The sequence below is a fragment of the Natator depressus genome, chromosome 4 (assembly GCF_965152275.1).
Source record: "Natator depressus isolate rNatDep1 chromosome 4, rNatDep2.hap1, whole genome shotgun sequence".
Lineage (NCBI taxonomy): Eukaryota > Metazoa > Chordata > Testudines > Cheloniidae > Natator > Natator depressus.
Genome location: NC_134237.1, coordinates 50874780 through 50900866, shown reverse-complemented (window position 1 = coordinate 50900866; position 26087 = coordinate 50874780). Strand labels below are relative to the sequence as shown.

At 41.8% G+C, this 26087-nt stretch overlaps 1 protein-coding gene across 3 annotated transcripts in view; it reads left to right on the top strand.

Annotated features, from left to right (window-relative positions):
* Positions 1-18263, top strand: part of ELF2 (E74 like ETS transcription factor 2) — a 64872-nt gene extending 46609 nt beyond the window's left edge. For all 3 annotated transcript variants that reach the window (XM_074950867.1, XM_074950868.1, XM_074950869.1), the window contains 5 exons: positions 2043-2216; positions 7397-7483; positions 13763-13955; positions 14431-14781; positions 16640-18263. In XM_074950867.1, the coding sequence (XP_074806968.1) occupies positions 2043-2216; positions 7397-7483; positions 13763-13955; positions 14431-14781; positions 16640-17267 (1433 nt within the window). In that variant the 3' untranslated portion in view covers positions 17268-18263. The remainder of the gene's footprint in view (positions 1-2042; positions 2217-7396; positions 7484-13762; positions 13956-14430; positions 14782-16639) is intronic.
* The last annotated feature ends 7824 nt before the right edge of the window (positions 18264-26087 follow it).

Below are 26087 nucleotides of genomic sequence, written 5' to 3'. Positions count from 1 at the left end.
ACCACGATTCTTGAGATTTATAACTTGGCCAAATTTGGATGTATTTTCACAGGAATAGAAAAGGCACGTCCCTGACATAAAGTCCTCCCCCACCCCTTGCCAAATTTCAAGTCGCTTTTCCAAAGTGGATGAACACAGGAGCTACGAAAACAAAAAAGTTGCCAGATTTTTTTTTATATGGGCAAAACAGCATATTTCCCCATAGCCTTATTTTTGGAAATGACTGAATTGCTGTGGCTGAAATATTCCAAAAAAATTCAGCCGGAGCTGGACACCTGGCATGAAAATTTCAGCCCAAATTGTTAAGAGTTTTGCAAAGTTATAAGCATCTGAAAACAGTTGGAAAGTGTGGGCAACCTTAATAATAAGCACTGCTCTGAGCCCCACCTGTAATAAAGACAAATGAGAATCTGTCACATTATAAAGTTTGGATACTTTGGTGAATGTAGAAATCATTTGAATGCTTGGGAAAGAAGCCACTTTCAAAAGATGTGAGATGATTTTTTTTGTTCCCTCAATTTAGGCCATTCTAAAATCAATTAAAAATATTTAATACAACTTGGATATTTTTTGTTTAAATATGTATATATCAAAAGTATAACTCATTAATTGCAACTTGACTTTGAATTTTGTTTTTGTGGTTGAAATCCAATCCATAGTAACATATCCTGCAAAAACATAAGCATGTACTCAACTTTATGCATGTGATTAGCCCTGTTCCCTTCATTAGGGCTACTCATGTGTAATTGTGCATGAGTTTAAGTGTCTATGGGATTGGGGCCATAGTTCTTAGTAGCTAAGTTTATCTCTTTTTCAAGTGCTGTAATAATATTTAAGGATTATAAGTTTCTCATGAGTTTTGCTATATTTTAATGTTTGCTTGAGAAATTTTCCTATCGTGTAAATATATAACAAATGTATAGTTGCCCCCTAACTCTACTAGAGTCTTATTTAGAACAGTTATGGCTCCTTGGCTGAATCTGTATTTATTAAAAAAAAATGGATTTCCAACTAGGTAAGCCATAATGGCTCCTTTGGAGACATTATGTACTATATAATTTGTTGGGTGATATAATGTAGCATACAACCTGTGCTAGGGGGTGATACAAGTTATACATGAAAATCAATTAATCAAGTGAGGACAATAGTTCATGTCCAGTAGCTGAAAAAAGGTAATCTGGCTACTTTTAATAAATAACAAAAAATACTTATAAGCCTGAATGTACGTTTTAGATGACCAGTCTTCAAAAATTCACCTAAAAACGATTTTTGAAATACATGTGCAAAAATACAACTAAAATTGTAAGCTAATCTCTTTCTTTTTTTAATATGCTGAATTTTAAACAGTTTCATAGTTTTAAGTGGGGACAAAGGGGACTCTCCTATATGCATATGTAACATTTTGATTAAACTTAATGGTGTGTTCAGTTCTATAGTGGTTTGTAATCATGGATAAGTTATAAACTTATGAAAATAGGAGTGTATGATAGAACTGCTGGTGGGCCATTAACGTCAGTAAATATCAAAATGCCACATCTTAACTCCTACCCATTTTTGAAAAAGTTAAATTTGGGCTTTAAAGAGGAACGTGGAAAGTTTCACTAGTACTTAAACGTATCTGATTTAAAATGCAGCCATTTATCTTTCACTTATTTTTAATATTGTACAATGCTTTCTTACTATGTTAAGAAAGAATGTTACTGACCTTGCAGCAAACAGTTTATTTAAGTCTCTAGTCTTATTTCTGCCCTTTAGACAAGTTGCTGCTCCCTCTGATGTGAATAGCAACATTCTTACTGACTTTAGTGAGACCTAGATTGAACTTTTAGATACCTGTCCTTGCCATATGTCTAATAACATTGACTTGTATATGCATGTTTTGGGGACTGGATTGAGCTCCTGAGTGACAAATTATGTAAAGTTTGCGTGATTTGGTCCCTGAATCTTAGGTCCCTTCCAGGTTCTTTGCTGTAAATAATTTGATTTACGACATAATAAAGTTTCTACCCAGCTCCTTTATCTTGTGCATTTTTTTTCTTTAGTGGAAGTCTTTGTCCCTCCATGTGTGTCAACCCCAGAGTTTATCCATGCTGCGATGAGGCCAGATGTGATAACAGAGACTGTAGTGGAGGTGTCAACTGAGGAGTCTGAACCAATGGATATGTCTCCTGTTCCAACATCCCCTGATATCCGTGAGCCAATGAAAAAGAAAAAAGGTACACATGACTTTTATTTAAAGTAAGAGATTTTAAGCATATTTTATCCCTAGTCCAAAGTATTGTATGCAAAGTTTCTGGTTCAGGTGGAGATAGTTTTGACAGTATCCCCACTCATATGCTAATGTGTACAAAGTGAACTCTGAGCTGTGAGCATGCAATAAAAGAAGGGGGAAAGCATAAGCAAAAGAATATGGTTTGTTAAATCATAAGAAAAAAGATTGAAAAAATAAGGATAAGAAAAGGAGGCAACACTGGAAAAAATTAAAGGATTTAAGACAGAATTTGTCTGTAAATATTCTCTGGAATATGTATAATTTCTTCCATAAGTCACAAAGAGTATCTCAAATATAAATAAAATTCTAAGTTTCTTGAAACAATTTAATAGTTGAAACCTGTGAAAATCTTGGTGTGTTAGACATTCTTGCTTATCTAAGGGCCCTTTTAAAGATACTGTTTTTAATATATGGTTGCCTTAAATACCATTTCAAATAATTCCAAATGCCACATCAGAAACAAGTTCAGGCCACCATGAGAGGAAATGACATCTGTATAAATTATTGCCTGGGGTGGAGAGGGGGGTTTAAGAACTGTAGAATGCACATTAGCGCCAGGTGTTTCATTGAAAGTGTTTGTGGGTGGGTCCTTGTGAACAGTGACTTTATAGGCTGAAACATGCTCCTTTTCCTCCTACTAGGGCTGAGGTTCACAGCTCACACTAGATGCTAAGGCCTGGTGTACAGTTCACAGTTAGGTTGATGTAAGGCAGCTTACATCAACCGAATCATGTCAGTGTCTACACTACAGCCATGTCCTTCCAATGTAAGTGCCCCAGAACACTGAGATAATAACTCCACCTCCATGAGAGGCATAGGGCTTATGATGGTGTAGCTAGGGTGACACAGTGTCTGTGTAGACACTCTGTTACTTACATGGGCTGTTAGCTCTCTTGTCATGGCTTTCATGGAGCTTTCATTTCTCCAGCAGAAATGGGATGGGAGTGTGAAATTGACAAGAAAGCTGGGCAGCTAGAGCACAACTGTTCCCAGCTTTCCTGGAGAGCTGGGTAGCTGGAGCCTGCTCACAGCTGGGAGCCAGGGCAAGAAGCCCAGGAGGCTGGGTGCCTGCTCCTGGCTGTTGGCTGTCTTGTCAAATTGACAAGGCTGCCCGACTCCCAGAGGGGGAAGCGAGGGGCTGAGAAGTCGAGGCAGCTGGATCCCGCTCCTGGGGGCAAGAAGCCACGGGCGGCTTCCCCCCCAACCCCCCCACTGCACTCCTAGCAGGGAATGGGGAGGTGAGAAGCCCCGGGTGGCTTCCCCTGCTCCCAATGGGGAATGAGGAGCTGAGGTGGGGTGCAGCCTGCCGGGAGCCCAGTAGCCTGTGGGGAGCTGCCAGCAGAGCTGAGAGACTGGACTTTCAGCTCCTCACACTGCCTCTCTGAGGTTGGTGGAAGCACTGCTGGTGAGGACACGCATCACGGACCCAAAGAGGGTAGTGTGGCTGTACGTCGACCTAATATAGGTCAATTTAAGATTTTAGTGTAGACAACACCTAAGACACTGTAGTTGAACTTCCAGTAGTACCTCCATTTTGCCATCATTAGCTGTGGCTTATTTTCTGAATATAGTAGTAAGATTGTTCTTACTGTCAGCACCATGAGGAGAAAAATAACTTTGTCAAAATCCAAATGCCATAATGAGTTCTGCAGTAGCTACAACAATACTCTGTTCAGCCATTTTGATGCTTCAGATATCCAGTGAAAAATAAAATCTACAACCCTCCAAAATCTCTCTCTATCAAACAGTCAGATATACCAGAGTTGGGTCATGTTACTAAAGCTGTCTTAGCAGTTAACCTTCAAGCAGGCCAAGTTTTTGGTGCCAGTAACTTGAATGTCTAATTGTTGGTCGGAAAGACTGAGGGCTTGGCTACACTTGCTAGGTAGAGCTCATTAAAGCAGCCCCGGGCGCCCTAGCTCACTACCCGTCCACACTGGCAAGGTGGGTAGAGTGCTCTGACTCCACGGCTAGAGCGCTCCTGGTACTCCACCTCAGCGAGAAGATTAACGCTTTTTGCGCCTTGGCTGAAACGCCCGGGCGTCAGTGTGAACAAGGTGTTGCATTACTGCGCTCTGATCAGCCTCCGAAAACGACCCATAATCCCCTTAAGTCAAGTGGCCACTCTTGTCATTGTTTTGAACTTGCTGTAGGAATGCGGGTATGCCCTTTGAAAGCTCCGTTTCTGACAGGCGGCATGCTTATCTGCTCTGAGACAAAGCAACCATTAGTGTGGAATGCTGTGTGTGAGAGAGAGAGGCGGGGGACAGGGGTGTCTGCTGCTGTCTGAACTTACAAGGCAGCATGCTGACATACTCTCAGCCCCCCCCAACCCACTGTCTCTCCTCCCACATACACACAACACACTCCCTGTCACACTCCACCCCACCCACCCCTATTTGAAAAGCACGTTGCAGCCACTTGAATGCTGGGATAGCTACCACAATGCACTGCTCTCTCTGGCCGTTGCAAGATCTGCTAATGTGGCCATGCCAGTACGCTTGTAGCTGTCAGTGTGGACAGATTGCAGCACTTTCCCTACTGCACTCTACGAAGGCTGGTTTAACTCAACGTGCTCTATATCTGCAAGTGTAGCCATGCCCTTACACAACTGCAGTGCAGCCAATTGTGTGTGTGCGCCTTTTGGGACTTTCTTCTTTCCACAGAATGTCTCTGTCTCTTCTTTCCACTTTTTCATTTTTATTGTTTTATTTTTTTTAAAAAATCCTGCTTCCTCTCTGAATTTAGTAGTTTAGCTGTTGCCTCGGTTGAAGCAGGCGTGACTAAACCATAGCATCAGCAAAGTATTTTCCTTTAAAAATGTGCCTTCAGTGGGCAGTAATCCTCCTCAGTATATGTCTTTTGTAAATATTCCATTGTCACTATAAGCTTCAGCTCCATTATGTGACTAACTGGACTCTAATTTGTAAATTTTTTAACCATTGTATCAAATTATAAAATCCATAAATCACCAATTTTAAAAAATAAATATAAGAATTAAATTATTAAAGGAGGAAGCTACTTTCTTGCTTGTTTGCTTGACACCCATTGATGAAGGAAATGCTACTCAGCAGGGGAATACATGAATTTGGAGAGTTGTACAGTTTTAAGAGTTTTGTATATTTTATTTAATAGAAAAATGTATGTAGCAAATGTAAATCATCTTAAAACACTGAAATTCTCCAAACTCATATGCATCTGCTAAGTGGCACTGCCTTCAGAGGACGGCAGCAGGCTAGACTTCCCTGTGGCAAATAGTAAAATAGCAGTTTTCATTGAGGCACCAGAATCATTCACATATATAGAGATGCTTCTGTATGACAGAGATTTCTAAAGATTTACAGACAAAAAGTACATTAAGATGGAGGACACAGCAGTAGTTTAGGATAAAGTACAGTACAGGGATAAAGCGGTATAAATCCAAGGAGTTCATTATGTCTAACTTAACAGAAATGCAAACATGGTATGGAAATGCAGAGTTAAGGCATCCAAACAACTGTAGCTCCTTCCTGAAGTGATCTTTATGATTAAGTAATTTTAATGTTTGTGGTCCCAGATTAGAGTAAACAGACTTTTTAAAAAACACTTTTCCCTAACCTACTATTGTGTCGCTACCAGACAGAGTTATAGTCAAAGAGTAAGTTCTATGATTTTTGGGAGGGATCTGCTCTATTTTTTGTACATTACAAAGAGTTTGATACCCTGCTTTAAGTGCATCCGATGAAGTGAGCTGTAGCTCACGAAAGCTCATGCTCAAATAAATTGGTTAGTCTCTAAGGTGCCACAAGTACTCCTTTTCTTTTTGCTTTAAGTGTAAGACTCACTTCTGCCTTAACTATGGAACTGCAACTGGCACCTCCATAAAAATACATGTTGTTAAATTTCAGTGTTTGATGCACAATACTTTTCTTCAGGAGTAATTTGTGTTCATGTTACTAAGATACGAGAGGTATTGGTTGAAGTTTTCTTTAGCCTTGAACAGAAACACAAACTCTCTTCAGCTTGCTGACCTAGGGTGAGATCTTCACCCCTTGCTCTGGCCCCTTTATGCTGCGTTAAAGGGCCATAGAGTGGCTCTGAAAGCACCAAATCTGGCTGGGGAAGGATTCCCTTGGCACAAGAACCTGAGGAAATCAACTGTAAAGCTGCCTTCCTAGGCCCCCCCATTGCAAGCCCTCCTGTTGGGAGCATAACTGGGGGCAGGAAAGGCATGCCAGGGCATGGCCATAGCATGCACCACTGCAGAGATTTCAGGCAGGGGGATCATAGGCAGCCACGGAGAGGATGCTATAACTTAGGCCCCGAAGGCTGTCTAAATAATTCTGAGAGTCACAAAGGAAAGCAGCCCAGCATCAAGAAAGTAGAAAATTGGCTTACAATCACCTTAGCCCCCCCTCTACGTGCGCTGTGAGTTTGGTGCTGCGCCTCTTGGAAGTACAGCACAGACTCTCGCTCCTAGCCCTTTAACGGACAAAAGGTTAAAGAGAAATGAAGGGATGTAGTACTTCATGTTTTGACCTCTGCTTCAGTGGTGTCATAATGTTCTTCTACTGTAAAATGTGTTTCTGCTCCACAGTTGCAGAGTAATGAAGGGATTTTTAATGTAAGAGCTGTTTTCCATATAGGTTAAAAAAAAAAAAAGTACAATTTCAATGGTCAGATTTCTTAAAAAATTGTATTCCTTATATTTATTAATCTTTTTGTAAAACAAATTAGTTCTTCTGAAAGGAAGCATAAAATACAATGGACAAGATATTTAAATTAATATAGCAGTAATTATTACTGACATCAGACCAAAGGAATGCAAACTTGTAAGTGTGTTAATTTTTATGTTTAGCGCATACCTTATATTTAACTCATCTGGAACTGAGTTACGTTGACTTACGAAATCCACAATCAAACTTAGTATTAGTTTGTGACTTAGTGTTGTGACTTGCAAAATAAATAATCTTACCTTATAATAATATAAGATTTTAAATTAGCCTACTTGATAAAGGCCTATTTGTCCATACAATATAATAAGGGAAATAACATGAGAAATGTGAATTACCACTCAGACATAAGATGTTAATTATTTCTATTATATGTATGTCTTACAATTTTATTTTTAAATGTCATATACAGCTGGCCGTAAACCAAAGACCCAACAGTCAGCCATTTCCAATGGTTCTCCAGATTTAGGTATAAAGAAGAAACCCAGAGAAGGCAAAGGTAATTTTCTTCCATGTATTAAGTCTTAAAATAATGTAGTGCATTTTATCTAAAAATCCCAATACATCTTTCATGCATTGGTACTAAATACATATTGTAAAATACCAAGATTTGTAAATACCTTGTTGAAGTCAGCGGAGCCAGAATTCCACCCCATGTTTTAGTATGTGTTTGTAAAGGGTCTAGTAAATTGAAGCCTTAATTGGGGCCTCTAGGTTTTACTGTAATATCAATATTTAATAATCATAACGACTGCCGTTATGATTATTTTCATCTGAAATTCTGTTTGCACATATTGACTTCACTTCATGCTGGGTGTTGTGCTCCCTGTGGGCTTGTTGCTGGACGCATGCTTTGTTACGCTGCCCCTGGAGAGCCTGTGGTCAGGCAGAGCAAGCAAGACAGTGTGTCTGCACTTATGCTGTATAATAATACATTTAAGGACTCCCTGTTGAATGTTCAGAGAAGCTTGTTGCATTAGTAGTGGATTCAGCCTCTGCAATAGCTTAAATATACACAAGGAAGTACCCTGCCTTAGCAGTAGGTTCAGTGGTTGGCTTAACTAGGTGGAAAACTAATTATTATATATTTTCTTACATCACAAGACTTGGTTTTGTGTCCACAAGATGAGGCAGGAAGAGAATGCCTTTAGTGTGAAGTGTTTTGGCCCTGCGAGGCAATGCTTGTCAGTGCACGACCACCATCACCTATCTGTGTGTATGAATACGTGCCCCTGTGTTGCCAACTGTCACTACCTTAGAGCCTTCCAGTTGTTCTTTCTTGACTAATTGGTCAGAAGAGCCATGCTTTCACCATCAGTTCCACTGATGCATAGAGTATCCTTCCTTGCTGCCCCTTCCCTCCAGTCAGCAGAAAGGTGGTGGTAGTAGGCATTCACAAGTTGCCTCAGAATCAGTATGTGATATATCAGATCTTCCTCCAGTGGAAGACACAAAACATGGATGCCTTTGCTGCTTACTAAACAAAAAGTGGTTTGGACTTCTGCTTGTGGCATAAGGAAAAGATCACCCTAAGTAAGGGATACTGTTTTCTGACGCAAATACTCACCAGCAACCACACACCACACAACAGAACCACTAACCCAGGAACCTATCCTTGCAACAAAGCCCATTGCCAACTGTGCCCACATATCTATTCAGGGGACACCATCATAGGGCCTAATCACATCAGCCACACTATCAGAGGCTCGTTCACCTGCACATCTACCAATGTGATATATGCCATCATGTGCCAGCAATGCCCCTCTGCCATGTACTTTGGTCAAACTGGACAGTCTTTACGTAGAAGAATAAATGGACACAAATCAGACGTCAAGAATTATAACATTCAAAAACCAGTCAGAGAACACTTCAATCTCTCTGGTCACTCGATTACAGACCTAAAAGTGGCAATACTTCAGCAAAAAAAACTTCAAAAACAGACTCCAACGAGAGACTGCTGAATTGGAATTAATTTGCAAACTGGATACAATTAACTTAGGCTTGAATAGAGACTGGGGGTGGATGGGTCATTACACAAAGTAAAACTATTTCCCCATGTTTATCCTCTCCCCTCACCCCCCACTTTTCCTCAGACGTTCTTGTCAACTGCTGGAAATGGCCTACCTTGATTATCACTACATAAGGTCCCCCCTGCCCCCGCTCTCCTGCTGGTAATAGCTCACCTTAAGTGATCACTCTGGTTACAGTGTGTATGGTAACACCCATTGTTTCATGTTCTCTATGTATATAAATCTCCCCACTGTATTTTCCATTGAATGCATCCGACGAAGTGAGCTGTAGCTCACGAAAGCTTATGCTCAAATAAATTTGTTAGTCTCTAAGGTGCCACAAGTACTCCTTTTCTTTTTGTTTCTTTATGTTGAAGAAGAGAAAAGGAGAGAAATTCCTATACACCTGTCTGCTAGTACAATTGTAGCAAAGGTCTTAACCAAACTCAAGAGAGACAAAGGTTTCGTGAACTTAATAGCAACATACGGGATGAGACATGTATGGTTTTCAGCTCTCGTGTAGTTGGTAGTGCAAAATCTCCTCCTTTGGAGAATGGGCATAGATACATGCTCTGTTCTAATCCAGGAGTCCCCTCCTGTTTACCTGGTTCCTTATCAGGGTAGAGCTCCAGAGGCCTGGTGTTTGCGAGCAGGTGTCTGGGGGAGAATGGGGGAGGAGTAGTGTGACCAAGGTAAGTCTGTGGTGAAAACCACTGTAAATAAATCATTTAACTTCTCTGCAGTGTCCTTATGCTCTTTAATTGCTCCCTTTACTTGTTGGTATTCCAGTGAACCCCATTGATTGTCACAGATTTTTGGTTGCCCTTAAAGAATACATTTGTGTTGTGTTTTGGCACTTTGCATTTCAACATCCTCTTAGCCCTCTTAATTTCCATTAAAATTTAGCTGATGTAGTTTGTTCCTTTCTACTGGCTTCACTCGAGCTGGCTTTCCATTACTTGAAGAATACTTTAGAGAAGTGACCTAGTTCTAGGCCTTTTAGAGAACCTGTTTCTGAAGAATGTCTAAACTCTTGTCTCCTTGAGTGTTTTCTCCACTGGGGATCTCTTCTTCTTTAGTTGACCAATATTTTGAAAGTTTATTTTTCTGAGGACACTTTTCTTTGAGACTGACTCTGCTTGTGTCTCTTACCCCTTCTTTTATATTAAAAACAATTCATGTATCTTGCTGGGTATTGGCTAACTTAACATCTGTCAAAATATTTAGTCTCCAAGAATAAGAATTTGACAGTCCTGGAATTTTTAAAGAAGAAGCAATTACTTAACCTGTAATTGTACTTATTTGAAGGGGTCATCTCACAGGATTCTCAATTTCCAAGATTTATTGGGGAGAGTTCTCTCTCCCCCTGAGCCTGGCTAGATGTATATTTTGTTTATTGTCTGGGACGTATTGTGGGGTTGTTGTGTATTCAAGAGTTACTTGCATGTTTATGGTTCGTTTTTACATTTGGCATCTTTTGGGGAACTCCTTACACAATTCAGCACTGACGGCAAGGTTCTCAGGGACTAGCGGAGTGACAGCAGATGGTGTGCAACCAGTTTCATATTGGACTACAACTGTCAAAGATTATATTTATGCATATAATATGCACACAAAGATGTAGACTGATTCACTGGTGCATCCCTGGTGCTTTGAGCTGCTGTGGTAGTGCAAAGTAGCTGTAAACGTGGCTTAATTGGTCCCCTGAGGAGTCCTTATTGTGTGTGTGTGGGGGGGTGGGGGTGGGATCCCTAGGTGGTAAAGAATGACTTAGAGGTCGTTGGAAGTATTTTGATGAAACAGTTTTTCTTGAAAACGCTGATTTGTTGAAACTGAACCGTTTGTGTGAAAACAACTCGGTTTTGACAAATCTTTCTTGAATCACAGATAGGGTTCTGAGTCATTAGAGCACGTTCATAGCTTTCCAGTGAGATACAGCATGTGTGTTAGCCCTGGAAGGACGTGCCCTATTGGGCTTTACCATTGTGACACTTCTGTGCAAAGAAAACCTAGTTTAGATCATTTAAAAAGGTTTTCAGGCATTATTTCCTCTTCCTCAGAGGTCTGTACGCTTGGATTCACTAAGGGATCCTGGCTTTATAAGTGAAGGGATTAAAAAAATCCCATTGAAATGTTTTAAAATTTATATTAAATATTAACAAAAACACTATTTTAGAAAATATCTAATAGCTACAGAATATGCAGTGGTATAATCTAGTTTTATTGGCACTCTTTTGGGATGATCTGCCACACACTTTGTGATTAATATGGCTGTCCCAAACTCCTGCTGATGGAAATATACATATTTAGTTCAATGCAGACTATGAGGGAAGAGTGCCACCTACTGAATCACCAGTACCACTTCTTGCAGCAAAATGAGGGCCATTTCCTTTGATCTGGCACTTTGTGGATCTAATGTGTTTTTGCACGGGAAACAACAAACGTTGAAATTCTTGTTCGCTTAACGCTCTGAGGTTTTCATTTTCTCAGTGCAGAAGCTATTGCAGAAAGACAGATAGCATTGATAGCTGGGGTTTAGCATGTTGGTAATGAGCATTGGAGAAATCCTATCTGGGTGGACCACAAGTCAATAATTGTTAAAAGAATTCCAAAGAATGTACAGCAAATTAACGGTTTAATTTTTTTCTAGTAGGAGCAATTTATTGAATTGAAAACTCATTTTTGCTTTTTTTATCATGGCAGATAGAACAGCTATTAACTATTATATCTAAAAAACAGCACTTAGTACTGGAACTTTGTTTCCATTTCATTTGGCAAGTCAGAATAAAATGATTAGATCTGGGAGTGTTTCGGAAGTGTGGTCTCTTGGTTAGAACTGAGAACTGGATTCCTAGATTGTGTTCCTGACTGTTACTCACTATGGGAGTGATATGAATTTCATTGAAATCAGTGAGAAGTTTCACATTGATTTTAGTGCGCTTTGGATCAGGACCTGTATTGCTTTAGACAAGTCATTTAATCTCTGTAAAGTGGAAATATAAAGTGGAACTATAATAGCTTCCCCAGATAAGGGTTAGTAAATTTTAAGGAATTTTGAGGACTGTGGCACTCTTTAAACTACCTCTAAGGGAAGTAAATGTATTTTGCAGTGCTTTTATCATAGACTTTGTAATAGTCTAGCCTCAATGATGCTGTCACCAAGTTTCAGGAGCGAATGCTTGAGTATTTGTTAATTGATATGGCAGCATGTTGCACAAACAGATTTATTCTTTAATGGGCTTTTGTTTATTTACTTGGGCTTCTGCATTCCTCCAGGATTGAAAACTTGGTCAGGTCTCAAAATCTGGGGACTCTGACTGTGTCCCTTTAATAGGGTGGTCAGATTTTAATCTGTACTCTCATTGAAGGGCTTCCTTTATTTTATTTTTTTAGGTGTTAGTAAATCTCAAAATTTACAAACTGTTTGAACTGTGTTTCAGCATTCAACAGTCCTTCCTCTGCTCTCCCTTTGCATGATTCTGCAGGTTCTCCTTTCCTTTTTTGACAGGTTTCAGAGTAGCAGCCATGTTAGTCTGTATCCGCAAAAAGAAAAGGAGGACTTGTGGCACCTTAGAGACTAACAAATTTATTTGAGCATAAGCTTTCGTGAGCTACAGCCCACTTCATCCGATGAAGTGAGCTGTAGCTCACGAAAGCTTATGCTCAAATAAATTTGTTAGTCACTAAGGTGCCACAGGTACTCCTTTTCTTTCTTTTTTTGATGATTTGTTCACATAATCACTTCCTTCCACCTGTAATAAACAGAATGTGGCCTGTGTTTTTCTGTTCCTAGCCCCCTTCTCCCAGATGGAAGTGGTCTAATTGGACCATCCAAGCAGCCTCTCTGTTTAAATTTAGTGCAGTGCTGGGTCTTTTCTATTACATATGCTACAGCTCTGAAACCTGAGAGCATACACTTACTTAGATTGTAAGCTTTTTGGGGTAGAGACAGTCTTTTTCTTCTCTGTTTGTATACTGCATCGCATAATGGGGTGTTGATCTATGATGGCTGTGGGCTACTGCAGTACAAATAATATTACATAGTAGGGGAATGGCTTGGAGATTTAGAGGTGTTTTAGGCACTCTGATGTTACTGTTGGGAAGGTTTAGCGCAGCAATGGAGTCCAGTGAACAGGCTAAGACACCTTGTGAACACTGAACTCCCAGTAATAAAGGTGAGGGATGGAGGCAGGTCAAAAAGAAGGTGGTTTCTAGGAGCTTGTGTATGGGGATATCTTTTCCCCCCGTCCTCTGCCAAAGAAAAAGTTTGCCTTTCCTTAAGTAATCTCTCTATTCTCTCTCCTTCTCTTCCCATCACCAGACTCCATCCGAGAATGTACAGCCTATGTTCTGGAACTGCTATCTGCAGTCTTAAGAGCTGAACAGAACTCCTTTCAGAGCATTGTTTATGTCCTCTAGGCAGCCAGGAAGTGTTGGTGGTGTAGGACTCCATCACTCCCTTTCTTATAGCAGTTGAAAGCTAATTTTGGTTTGACGAGTCTCCCACATCATGCGGCATAGCTTTAGTGCTAGCCCCTTTGAGTTTCAGAATGTAAATATTTATGAAATCTTTCCTAAATTTATCAGAGTGAACAAATACATTCACATTACAAGTGAAGGTTAGGCAGGGGATGGTATGTAATGTAGTCATTCAGAGTTTCTGTATCAGATAGTTGTCTAAGTGCACTTTTGTATGTCTATATATGGAGAGGTTTTTAATATCTTTAAGTGTAAGTTGTCTAACGTTCATATGCTTTCTGTTTTTGTAGGAAATACAACGTATTTGTGGGAGTTCCTTCTGGATCTTCTTCAGGACAAAAATACTTGTCCTCGATACATTAAGTGGACTCAGCGAGAGAAGGGCATCTTTAAACTTGTGGACTCCAAAGCGGTCTCCAAGCTATGGGGAAAGCACAAGAACAAACCTGACATGAACTATGAGACAATGGGAAGGGCCCTGAGGTAAATGAAGGAGAAGAATATTGGGGCTTTCCTTTAATTACAAAATAATCTGCAATTATATAATTAGTCATTTTAAATCGGAGACTTAAAAAAAAAACCAAAAAAGTATGATCATAAACATCTGACCTACATTTTTCTATAGCTACTAGATTTTAACTCTTTACAAGAGTTAAAATGCAACTGTATACTATAAATAATAATCTCTGCCATTTTCATTGCTTTTTCATATTCCCAGTGAATATATTTTATTTTTTAAATATTTTGTATAAACATGATTTAAAAAAAAACACAATCCAAACTTTTAAGCCATGATTGTTGAATAGTTATGCTTAGCCAGTATGTTTGATAGCTTTTTTTCCTATTATTGTAGAAATTAGTGTGTTTTTGATCTATGTCAACAAGCAAGTTTGAAATGTTGAGTCCCTATGTACATCCATCAGTGTTGTTTACTTCATAATTGTACTTTTCCTTGCAGATATTACTATCAAAGGGGAATTCTTGCAAAGGTTGAGGGGCAAAGGCTGGTATATCAGTTTAAGGAGATGCCAAAAAACATAGTGGTCATAGACGATGACAAAAGTGAATCCTGCAATGAAGATTTATCAATGTCTACAGATGAGAAGTCATTGGAACGAGTGTCATTGTCTGCAGAAAGCCTCTTGAAAGCAGCAGCATCTGCACGTGGTGGAAAAAATTCTTCTCCGTTAAATTGTACAAGAGCAGAGAAGGCAGTCACCAGAGTTGTGAATATTGCCTCTCCAGGGCATGAAACGTCATCTCGTCCTCCCACCACCACTACCACTGTTCCAGCAACAGCAGCTCCCAGGTTCGTGCCACACTGTTTGTCATCTGCTGAACCCTTCAGTCAGGAAGCTGAGTTTTGTTGTAATATAGTGCCTACAGATAAGCTGGTGTCAGCCACCTTGCTAAAACAATACTTGTGGTAATGGGAGCCCAGCGTAGGTGGTTGTAAACTGGTCTCCAATCATGAAGCCCTTAGGCCAAGATTTTCAAAAATAGGATTTTGTGGCTCCCAAGGTCCATATTTAGGCTCCTAAATAAGTGGACTGATTCTTCAAAAGGGCTGAGCAGCCTGCAAGTCAGTGAGACTGACCTGCTAAGTACTCAGCTCGTGAAAAATGAGACCACTTATTTAGGAGTCAAACTTTAGACTCCCTTAATTTAGAAAGCTTTGGCCTTACTATTTAAACCAGTGGTCCCCAAACTTTTTCCATCACACCCCCCTTACCAATAATGGAACCTGTCCGCACCCCTCCTGGGGGCTGTGGTTGGGAGCTGGGAACGGGGCCAGGATTAGAGCCACCGCTGTGGCCAAGAAACAGATTGCTCCTGGGGCCCGAGCTGTGACTGGGGGTGGGGCTGGAAAGGAGCTGGGGGCAGAGCAGGGCGGCGTGGCACTCCCTGTCTGCCCCCCATGTGGGCTGACACAGGCCTTGCTGTCCGTCCCCCCCCCCGAATGTTCTTCCATGCTGCCTTGGGGGGCGCTCCCCACAATTTGGGGACCACTGATTTAAACAGATTTTGTTTTTAAACATAAAATTTTTGAATTTTTTGAGATTATCAAAATAGCATTATTACCGGATGGAAACTGATTTACCAATCTAGCTTCTGGGACTAGAGCCCATTGCAAGCATCTCATGATAATGTCTCATCATTAAGGCTATGTTTTAGTCATGGGTGTTTTTAGTAAAGGTCATGGACAGGTCACGGGCTGTAAACAAAAGTTCACGGGCCCGTGACCTGTCCATGACTTTTACTAAGAATACCCACCGTGACTAAAACTTGGGCAGGGGCGCTCTGGTGGGGGAGCGGTCTGGGATGCTGCAGGTGCTGGGGGAGGTGACCTGGGACCCCTGCTGGTGCTGTGGGAGGTGGGGGCCAGGCTGCAGCACACGCTGGGACCCCCTCTGGTACTGGGGGGAAAGGCCGCAGCAGGCAGCCCGGGACCCCCGCTGGTGCTGGGGGAGGGCAGTGCGGGCTGCAGCACATGTCCCCCGTTGGTACTGGGGGGAAAAGGAGGGTTGGCGGGGCTCCCTACCCGGCTCTGTGCCCCTGCAGCTCCTAGGCAGTGGAGGTAGGGTCAGGACAGGGGCTCCTCTGCTTGCTGCTCCTGCCACAAGCGCCGGCTGCCGCAGCTCCCATTGGCTGGGAACCGCAGCCAATAGGAGCTGTGGGGACAGTGTCTGCGGGCGCTGGTAGCATGTGGCGCGGAGACCCCCCTACCCCCAGCCCTCTGCCGCCTGGGAACTGAAGAGGGGCCTCCAAACCCAGGTAGCGCCCCCTCCCCAAACCCCTGCCCCTAGCCCTGAGCACCATCCCACACACCCAAACTGCCCGGCACGGGCAGTCCCTGGGCCAGCACCAGCCGCTACAGAGGTCACGGATTCCGTGACCTCTGTGACAGATTCGCAGCCTGCTCATTGTGCTGCTGCTATCAGAATGCTTGCCACCAGACTCATTTTTTAAATAATCTGATTTATTTAACTGAAGAAAAAGGATGTGAATTCTTTTTCTGATTGCTGGGTGTATCAAAAATGGTACAGTTTTCTTTTGGCACAACTCCCTGTAAATCCTGGGATTTTTATCCCTTTTAATTTTTGTGGTGACCTGACAGCTGTTTTAACACAATGAATGTATATACACATATATTAATCTTTCAACAGGACTGTTCGTGTGGCGATGCAAGTGCCTGTCGTAATGACATCTCTGGGGCAGAAAATTTCAACTGTGGCAGTACAGTCAGTAAATGCAGGGTCACCATTAATAACCAGCACAAGTCCAACAACGGCAACAACCCCAAAGGTAGTAATCCAGACAATCCCTACCGTGATGCCAGCATCTGCTGAAAATGGAGATAAAATCACAATGCAGCCTGCCAAAATCATTACCATCCCTGCTACGCAACTCGCACAGTGTCAGTTGCAGACAAAAACAGGCCTGACTGGGTCAGGAAGTATTAACATAGTCGGAACCCCATTGGCTGTGAGAGCACTTACCCCTGTGTCTATAGCTCATGGGACACCAGTAATGAGACTATCAATGCCTGCCCAGCAGGCATCTGGCCAGACTCCTCCCAGAGTTATTAGTGCAGTCATAAAAGGGCCAGACGTGAAAACAGATACAGTGGCTTTAAAACAGGAACGTGAAATGAAAACACTGCAACTTGTGCAAGAAGAAAAGCCAGCAGATGGAAGCAAGACTGTGACGCATGTTGTAGTAGTTAGTACGCCCTCAGCCATTGCCCTTCCTGTGACAATGAAAACAGAAGGAATAGTAACATGTGAGAAATGAAGAAAAGGCAGTTACCAACATGGATTTTCCTGACGTTTATTGATTGAGCATTCTGACAGACTTGGGGTGGGGTGGGGGAATGGACATGATCAAGAAGGCAAAAATGAGAGTTTAAAAATGTAAACATACATGCGTATATCAGAGACTTACTGGAAATTAACTAACTGTCCCATGTTTCAGTGGGAATTGAACCACACATTCATATGCTGACAGAAAACTGCCTCTTTCAGTTGGGAAACAACTGAACCTATGAAGAAGGAAAATTATAGGGACTGGACTGAAAGGGACCAAACAGTTCACTACGATATCAAGTTACACTAAGACCTGGAACACTAAAATGAGTTCTGTGAGAGGCTTGTCTTGGTTTAATTTTCAGGGGGAGAGGAGTCTCATTGTTACAAATGGCAAATCTGATGCATTTTTGTATGCATACCAGCAATTACTACTGTGTGCGCACAGTACTCAACTGGTGCTATGTGAAAAACTCTGCTACTAGGTATACTAGAATGTGAATTAAAGGAGAGGATTAAGAGCTTCTAAAAGAAGACAGAGAGACCTAGAGGGATTTTGTATCATACAGCTTAAGCAGATTTAAAATGAAAGCCTTAGACTGATTTTCAGTTATCTTTCTTGAAATAAGCTAATGGCTTGTTTGTGTAAAGCTTTTTTATTAAAACAAATTTTTTAAAAATCTTGTACCTAGCACAGTATTGTTATAGAATTACATGTAACATATTTTGTATGGTAGTTAAAGTCTGTCTAAATTTCTTAATTGTGGACAAAATAGCAGCAGGCTTTTGGCCTTTTGCTGTAACATGCCTGTGTCACTCACTTAGCCTTGACATCTGTGCATCCATTTCAGTTTCAGCTCCACTCTGTCACTTGAAAGGTCACGCTCAGCATGAATTTTTGTCAGGTAGTTCTAAACCTGTACAGTTTCTTAGTTGAAGTTAAGAGGGAAGTACCAGTGTTCAGAATGAACTATAATAGTTTGTATATTCAACATTTGAAGTATATTCTATTTTGTTGTACTCTTGTTTCAAAGTGTATTCAAGTAGGTTTTACTGAAATATAGAAATGAAATTTAATTGATTTTGGTGTGTTTGTTTTTCTTAAAAAAGGAAACAAGAAGATAACTTGTTTCCCCTCTGTCCAACTACTTACCTGCTTGTTTGATATACTCCAGTCACCAGGCTAAGAGGGCGGTGACACAGTCAGGTAGTTTGGAGCTCCCTTACACTTTTCATGGAAGAACTCTGCTCCCTTACACATAGTGTTGTGAGGCAGGTCGTCAGAATAATTGGCAATTTATTTTTTAATCTAATGACTGCTGATGGACATGTGCTGTGTAAAATCCTCTGTTGGCAGAGTACAGCTGATGTTACATTGATTCGATTGAACGGAACACTTTTGAGTAACAGCATTAAGTGGTAGCACAGCAGTTATTATTTACTATTTTATGTAGTGCCCAAAGTATTACTAAGCACTTTTACACACTGATAAGACAGTTCCTGTTCTTAAGATCAGACACGAATGATAAAACTGAGAAGAGACTGGGGACAACAAAGGTTACAAAAGGAGAGCGTGGTTACTTTGGATAGTCATGTGCATGCCTTCAGGATTCTGTTATATATAAATGAATTGCAAAGGTGTTTTGGAGGACCTGGTCTGTGGGGCAGTAGATGAGGCAAGGGAAGATGGAAAAGAGTGGGTTAGGATGCGAGTGGAAACAGGAGGGTGAATGATAAGGACATAACACAGGGACAAGTGGGGCTTAATCATAATGTGAGAAGTAGGAGTGGCTGAAGGAAAAGTTAAATTCCCTTAGGTTCATTGCAGGAGGTTGTGAAGAGTATAGATTAGTTAGTACGCCTTACTCACACTGCCTCCTCTACCACCTCTCTGGGCACTTTTTTCTCTGGCTTAGAAACATAAAAAATAATAAGGAAATATCTCCTTTTATATGCCACTTTCATCTTTAGCTCTCCAAATGCTTTACCAAACCTAGATGAATGTTATCCTCATTTTACAGAGAGGGAAAACAGATTCAACACAGGTAGTAAGGAAAAAAACACTCCATCAAGCCACCTGTCCATGCAGTGCAGTATTCTGTCTGTGATAGTAGCTAGTACTCTACACTTCAAAGGAAAACAGTGTAAGAATCCCAGAGTGGCTGATTATGGAACAGCCTGACCCCAGGGGAAATTTCCTTCCTCATCCCCATCAGTCAATGGCTGGCATATGCCCTGAAATATGAGGATTTATATTCCTTATAAAGTTCTGTGGACGTTCATTATCCATATACATGTCTAACAGTGCCCATGAATTCTATCGGGTCCCTTATCTTTTATCTACCATTTATATTATATACCTCTATCTTGTCCCTTTTATTTATCTAGCCTCTTTGCTGTAATAATTTGTCCTTGTCCTTCTATTTCTGTCTTTTATGAGATTAAGTTGTTAAATTCTGTTGTATATAGATTCTTACATTGCGCTCATCACTATTATCTGAGCACCTTCCAGTAGTTCATTAGGCTATATGACTACAACTGTCACATGTTTTGTTCTCTCATTCTCTCCTCAGGGGGAGAACTGTATCCAGTGGAGTGTCTTATTTTGTGGTTTTGTTTTTTGGTGACTTGCCCAACGTCACATGCAAGACAACAGCAGAGACTTGAATGGAATCTAAGTCTTCTGACTCCCAGTCAGGTCTCTTATACACTGGATCACATTGACTCGATTCTTTCATTTGCTTATGGGGGAAAAGAAAATTGGGGTGACAGTTTGTTTCAAATTTCCGAGGAGGTGGGTGGAAAACAAAATGATGTAACAAAATACATGGAAACGTTACAAAAAAGAGATCTTAGGTTATTCTGATTAAATGCTATAGGTGATTCTGGTGCTGCAGTCAGTCAATAACAAAAGGGAAAAGGTATTTTTCAACTCCCTTTGAATAATTGAGGATTTTGCCAACACAGGGCTGTCAATCGTCTGATTCAAGCACAAGTCTGATGATTTCAGGTAAGGTTTTTGTGTCTGAACTATCTATTTAAAATTTTTTTCTGTCACTTGTTTCCTTTGTGTGCTACTGGATGTATGAAATTCCAAATGAACCTTTTTAAGTGAAAGCCCTCTTAGACCAGAACCAGAGAAAGAACCACTGCAGGGTGTGAGAAACAGCCTGTGATCATGAGCATCGATTTAGTGGAAGTAACTGTTCAGGGAGTCCTAATTTTGCCCCTCAATGTCAGTGGAACCACTGTGCACACACACAAACAGTGAAATAACTTAGTGGCTCGTTTCCCTTTTTCTCACAGAAGTCAGATAGTGGTGATCAGCTACAAAACCTGTTCTCTTAGCAGGGTGGAGAGACTGTATTTTCTGGTGACGGGGTTTGGGCAGGCAGAAGAAGTTCAGCAAAAAGCATTTATTAAAATTTGGGGCTTAAGCTTAACTTTGGGTTTTGGCATGTCTCACTGTCCACTTTGTTCGTTCAGCTGATGTTTTAAACTTTTGGTGTTGGCAGGAATACGTAGCAGAGTTCTGTATCCATATGAGAATTAGACCGAAAACAGTGGTTAGAGGGGGATACTGCATGGTTATTACAGTTTGAGAGCAGAGGGCTGTACAGACTCTAGATTCACTTAAGCACAGTCTGAGTTTATAGTCTAGAGAGCTTGTGGATCAATAAAGGAGATGTAAAGAGAGGAAAGCTGCACCTTAACTAAAAAGGCCAGCTAATCCGGGTTGCATGTCTGTAGGGGGAAGTAGTGAAGGAGAATGGAGTTGTCAGGCCAGAACCAGGACCAAGTCAAGCCCTTCAGGCAGGAAGAGATGATACAGAACCCAGATTGACTTCATACAGATAAGCCAGTGGGTGGGAAGCATAAAGTCTGCTGTATAGTGAGCACCCTCTGAATATACTCACAGTAGAAGAGAGGTTTGAGAGGCAGAGAACTGACTCAGGGAAAGGGTGGGAGCAGCATTCAGTGTGTATGTCGGGCATTCTTTGTCCTAATGGTTAACCCTTAGGATCAGAGATTCCTATAGGATGAAGAAGCTGAACCCTGCTGCTGGTGAAGTGCTGCAGTACCAGAGAGGAGGCCGGATTAAAAAAAAATGACAGCATCCTCACGTTGTATACAATGCCCTTGATCAGCTTATTTGTGTGAAGGGGATTGGGTAGGTGGTTGATAGGCTCGCCAACTAGTCCCTGAGGAGCTGCCATGTCAAGTGGGACTGTGTCCTCATCTTGGCCTCTTCCACAGACTCCTATTTCAAGAACCTGGAGGTGCGTGGAAGGGATTGGAAAGACGACACCCAGCCTACAGTAGCTACGTCTCGTGTATCTTGCCACTATGAAGGAGAGAAGCAAAAACAAAAAGCTGCCCTTGCCAACTGGAGCCAGTAGGGTTGGAGTTGCCTAGAACCACTGTTGAGAGGCAGAGGTGAGAGAACCAGAGACCATGCAATGGAGAATGTCATATTTTTTAAAGAACACTTTTATAAGTCTTCCATATAAGCAATTGCTAACCAAAGGGATGTTGCATGACCATGCCTGAGAGAAGCTGCCGTCACTCAGACAGTTAAGATATGGCCCACAGCATGAAACTTTATGAACCTTTGAATACGTGGAGTTCAGAGAAACTCCCTTCCACCTAATGCACAATGCCAGTTAGAGTGAAGTTTCTATACACAAGTAAGGATCCAGACTTGATGACACTTACTAGACTGTAGTCAGGACTTCCTCTACCTCTTCCTCATGCAATCATAAAAATAGAAGGATAGAGAGCAGATGTAAGTTGTACTTCTGAGCCCAACAGCCTAAAGTTAAGTTCTGAGCTGCCACTATCTTGGCTGTCCCCTCTTTCCAGCAGTGAGTGTGGCACACTTGTGAATGCTGCTGCAGATCACTCATCAGAAGCACCGCAAGTGCTGTTAAAATCTGAACGCCTCCATGAGTATGCTATGGCTGAAATGGAAGGGATGCTTACTGTGCACTTCAAACATCCAGTCCCTTTGTCTAGTTCTTTTTAAACTAGCTTCTTAGAAGGGTAGGCAGGCTTTGGTCACTATCAAGGTACTGTATATCTGAGAGCTACGGGAGGAAGCTCTCTTAAGCTACCCTGAAATTAGGAAAGTTGCTCCTCAGAGCACCTACACAGTACTCTGCTCAGTTTGGCAGCTTAGGCTGGTGGTAGTTTGGAGAGGGGGCTAGCACTAACACTTCAACCCCCGAGTGACTAGAGCAACAGCAACCTCTCCATGATGGTTTTTACAGATCATGCTTGAAGGAAAGACATTCTCACCCCTAACTGAAGCTCAAAATTTACTACTTCTACAATTCTCCTTCCCCACTCTCCAGCATATTACTTAGTAAATTCCAGTTAATGACACCTGTACAATGTCATTGGAGGCAAGGGAAGGGGTTGTTGAGGACATGATTTGAAGACAAGAGGGTTTAGGTCAGATGTTCAAAGTTATTTTGGTGTCTAAACATGCGTAAAAGTGCCTAATGGGATTTTCAAAAGCAGCTATGGCAATTAGGCATCTAGACCCCTTTGAAGATCCTGGTGCTTATCTGCATCTCTAAATACCTTTGGCCCTGTGTAACCACAGTCCTGGTTTGGTCGGCTGAACTTCTTGAGCCTGCTGCTGCTCGAGGTGGAAAGAATCCAGGCTTGACTCAGAGCCCGGGGTGCCTGTGCTGGTCAAAAGAACATCTTTAGTTGTAAAATGAGCACATTTGATACAGAAGCCATTGAGACATGGTCCTGGAATCCCACAATGTCATTAGTTCAAAGTCACTTCTCAAATGAGACCTGCATTTTAGAGCAAAGATATTCTATTTCTGTGTAAGCCAGACTACCAGACCTAGGTCAAACATGAGTGGCAATAAAGGGCTGCCTTTCCTGTGTTGTGACCTTGACTAGAGAGCTGAATATCAGACTATTAATGGCTGCTGTGGCAGGGGCCTTGGTCTATCAATTACAAAACCGGAACCCTACGCCATCTGCTCAAAACTGTCTATTCTCATGGCAACTGCTGCAAACTGTGAAACAGACAATCGGTTGTCATGTTACCCATCCTATTTCTCAGTTTGAGGAAGTCCACCTTCTTAGCATGAAACAGTCCGGAACAAGAGTTTGCATTTTTCTAGCAGATAGTTGCCAGCATCTTACACTTAGCTTTGATTAAAGGGAGAGGAGTCAGTTGTTACTAGACTGATCCAAGGACTTCAACAATATTGAAAAGCTGCTTTGGAGGAAAAATTCCTCCCAACAAAAATTATGTTCTTTGTCACTTCCTCTGCTTGGTGAATAACAGCAGAGATTGAGCAGGGGTACGGTATAGTTAGTGGATAAAAGACAGTGTCATATATCAACTTGAATATTAAGGAAAAGTAAATTTACTGTATTGTGGGGACTGACATCTCAGTCCTTACTCACTGGAAGTTGGTTGAACCGTAGATGCCCATTTCAAACAAAGATGATCATAGACAGAACAAGTTAAATTCAGTTTATGCCACATGTAAACCTATTAGTGGGTATTAGGGTTTTTTTTGGGGGGGGATGGGGGGTGGGCAAGTGACATTACTTTGAATCCAATTGTTTAAGCTCTGTGTGTGTTGAAAGATGAACGTGCAGCAGGTTTTTGTTTTTTAAAAACAAACTTTCAGACAATGAAATAACTTCATCATTACTTCCTCCAGTATAACTTTGGGGTGGGGACAAGGGCTCAGTGACGATAAAAGTTAACACAGCCTCTACCTAAGATTAAAACAGAGAATGTGACATTGGATATTGAGTAGTGTATGTTCACAGAGCAGGCACAGTCCCAGAAGAACTTGGGTGGTGAAGACATTTGTACTTTAGAATCAGTCACGCTGTGGCATGGAGTCCTCCCCCCATCCCCCAAAACAACAACAACAAAGATCGTTGCTCTCCTGCTCATTCAGATAAATGACCAGTGACTATCAATACGAGAACAAAAGCACTTTCACCACTGCTAACTCTTCTTTTGCAGAATAGTAAGAGACCAAGGGCAACGTTTCATTTTAGTCTTCCTCAGGGCGGGTACCCACAAAACTTTAAGGCAGCAGCTGGGTTAAGAGGCCGAAGCTGACCTAGATTGCAGTGGTTCATTGCCAAATGCTGCCCAGCTTTAATAGGTACGCTGAGGGAGAATGCACCACAGCTGCAACTACAGCAGTTGTAATCTCCTCTTGCAGGTCTACCAGAGAGCTGTGACTTTCTGGGCCTGTTAAATCAAGAATTAAGTGACTTGCTTTCCAGCCCTCTAGCATCCGGTGCCCCACCTCTTGCTTCCCTCTCATCATCAGTCTCCAAGGACATGCAACAGTTGCAGACGATCCCCGAAGGATCACCATATAAAGATTTGGCAGTGATGACAGTTGCACAGAAATCAGACCACTGAGCACAGAACAAATGGAGGTAACTTTTTTGTTGTTGTTAAAAGTATGGCAGTGGTTTTTAACTCTTATTTGAAAAACAAATTAAACTGTTGATGGTGAGATTCTAAACAAAACGGTAAAAGTATCCTTCGGATCTTCTGAAACACCCCCACCCCTCCTGGGTGAGAGGCAGTCCATCAATCAGAAAAAGCCATTGTGGCCGATCTGCATGATAGTTTGGCTTCCTAGGTCCTGTTAGTAAACAAGACTTATTGCAGCCTCTGTGCTGTGGCTCAGTGCCCCAGGAGAATTTGAGAATCACAGCGGAGGCATTTGTGAGCAAAGCCAGAGAATTTTTCCAGCAGCATGAACATACAAAAGAAGGGAAATGTTTATAACAAAAGTGCAGAGGGTGGAGGTGGAGAAAAAGGATGGTTTGCAGCATTTTGGGACCTGGCTCAGAACGGAAGATCTATCATTTGTTTTCCAGTTGTGGCATGTGTGACAACATAGGGAACCTGTGCACAATTTGAGTTCTGTGTGAGATTATGAAATCTTTGCATCTTTCAGACTGCAAACTCTATTGTCATCTCTAGTGTCTATTTGCCTCCCTGTTGGACTGAAACTCCAAGTGGTAGTGATACAGGGCTGACAATAGAGGACATTAACTCGGGTTTTCCAGCTAAATACAAGCATCCGAGACAACAGGCTGGATTTCACACAAAAGAATTGGTTTGTCAGGGGCGGTGGGTCATGTGGCAAAGGTCTGATCACTTGAGGCTAATCCAGGAGTCACCTGACAGACTGACAGGTTATAAAAGGGCAGGAGCTGCTGATCTATTTGAGGTCTTTACCCATTTTCACCAGCTCAAGCAGAGAGAAGTTGTTGCAGGAGTCTGAGGCAGGGGAAATCCTGCATAGCTGAACTCAGCCCATGTCTCAAGGAAAGGATGAGCTCGGGTGAGGGAGATTGCGCTCAGGATGTTTTCTATGTGATCGGTACACGCTGTGCTTTATCTGTTAAAGCAAGAGCAGTGGTGTTAGAAGCCTGTGCAAAATGTCTGTGTGTTTTAAAAGTTACACTTAATACATGCCCCCTTGAAGAGGTAAACCAGAAGGCTCATACCTGCAATGGGATTCTGGGAAAAGTTGTGTTTTAAGCTGGGGGGGGGGGCGGGCCTGAGGGGCTGCCAGATAGAGGAACTGCACCTTAAGGGCCTGCCTAGGATCCCCAAGTCAGGGGACAATGCTCAGACTCTATTCAGATTCCAGACACTTAACACATGGGGATCAGCATCTGGATCCCCTCGAAGCAGCCTGGTGAGTAGCCAACCGTGGGTGCTTGATTGGAGCTATGACAGCAAGTCACCCAGACTATGTAATATCACAGCTGAAAAGTTAGGCCA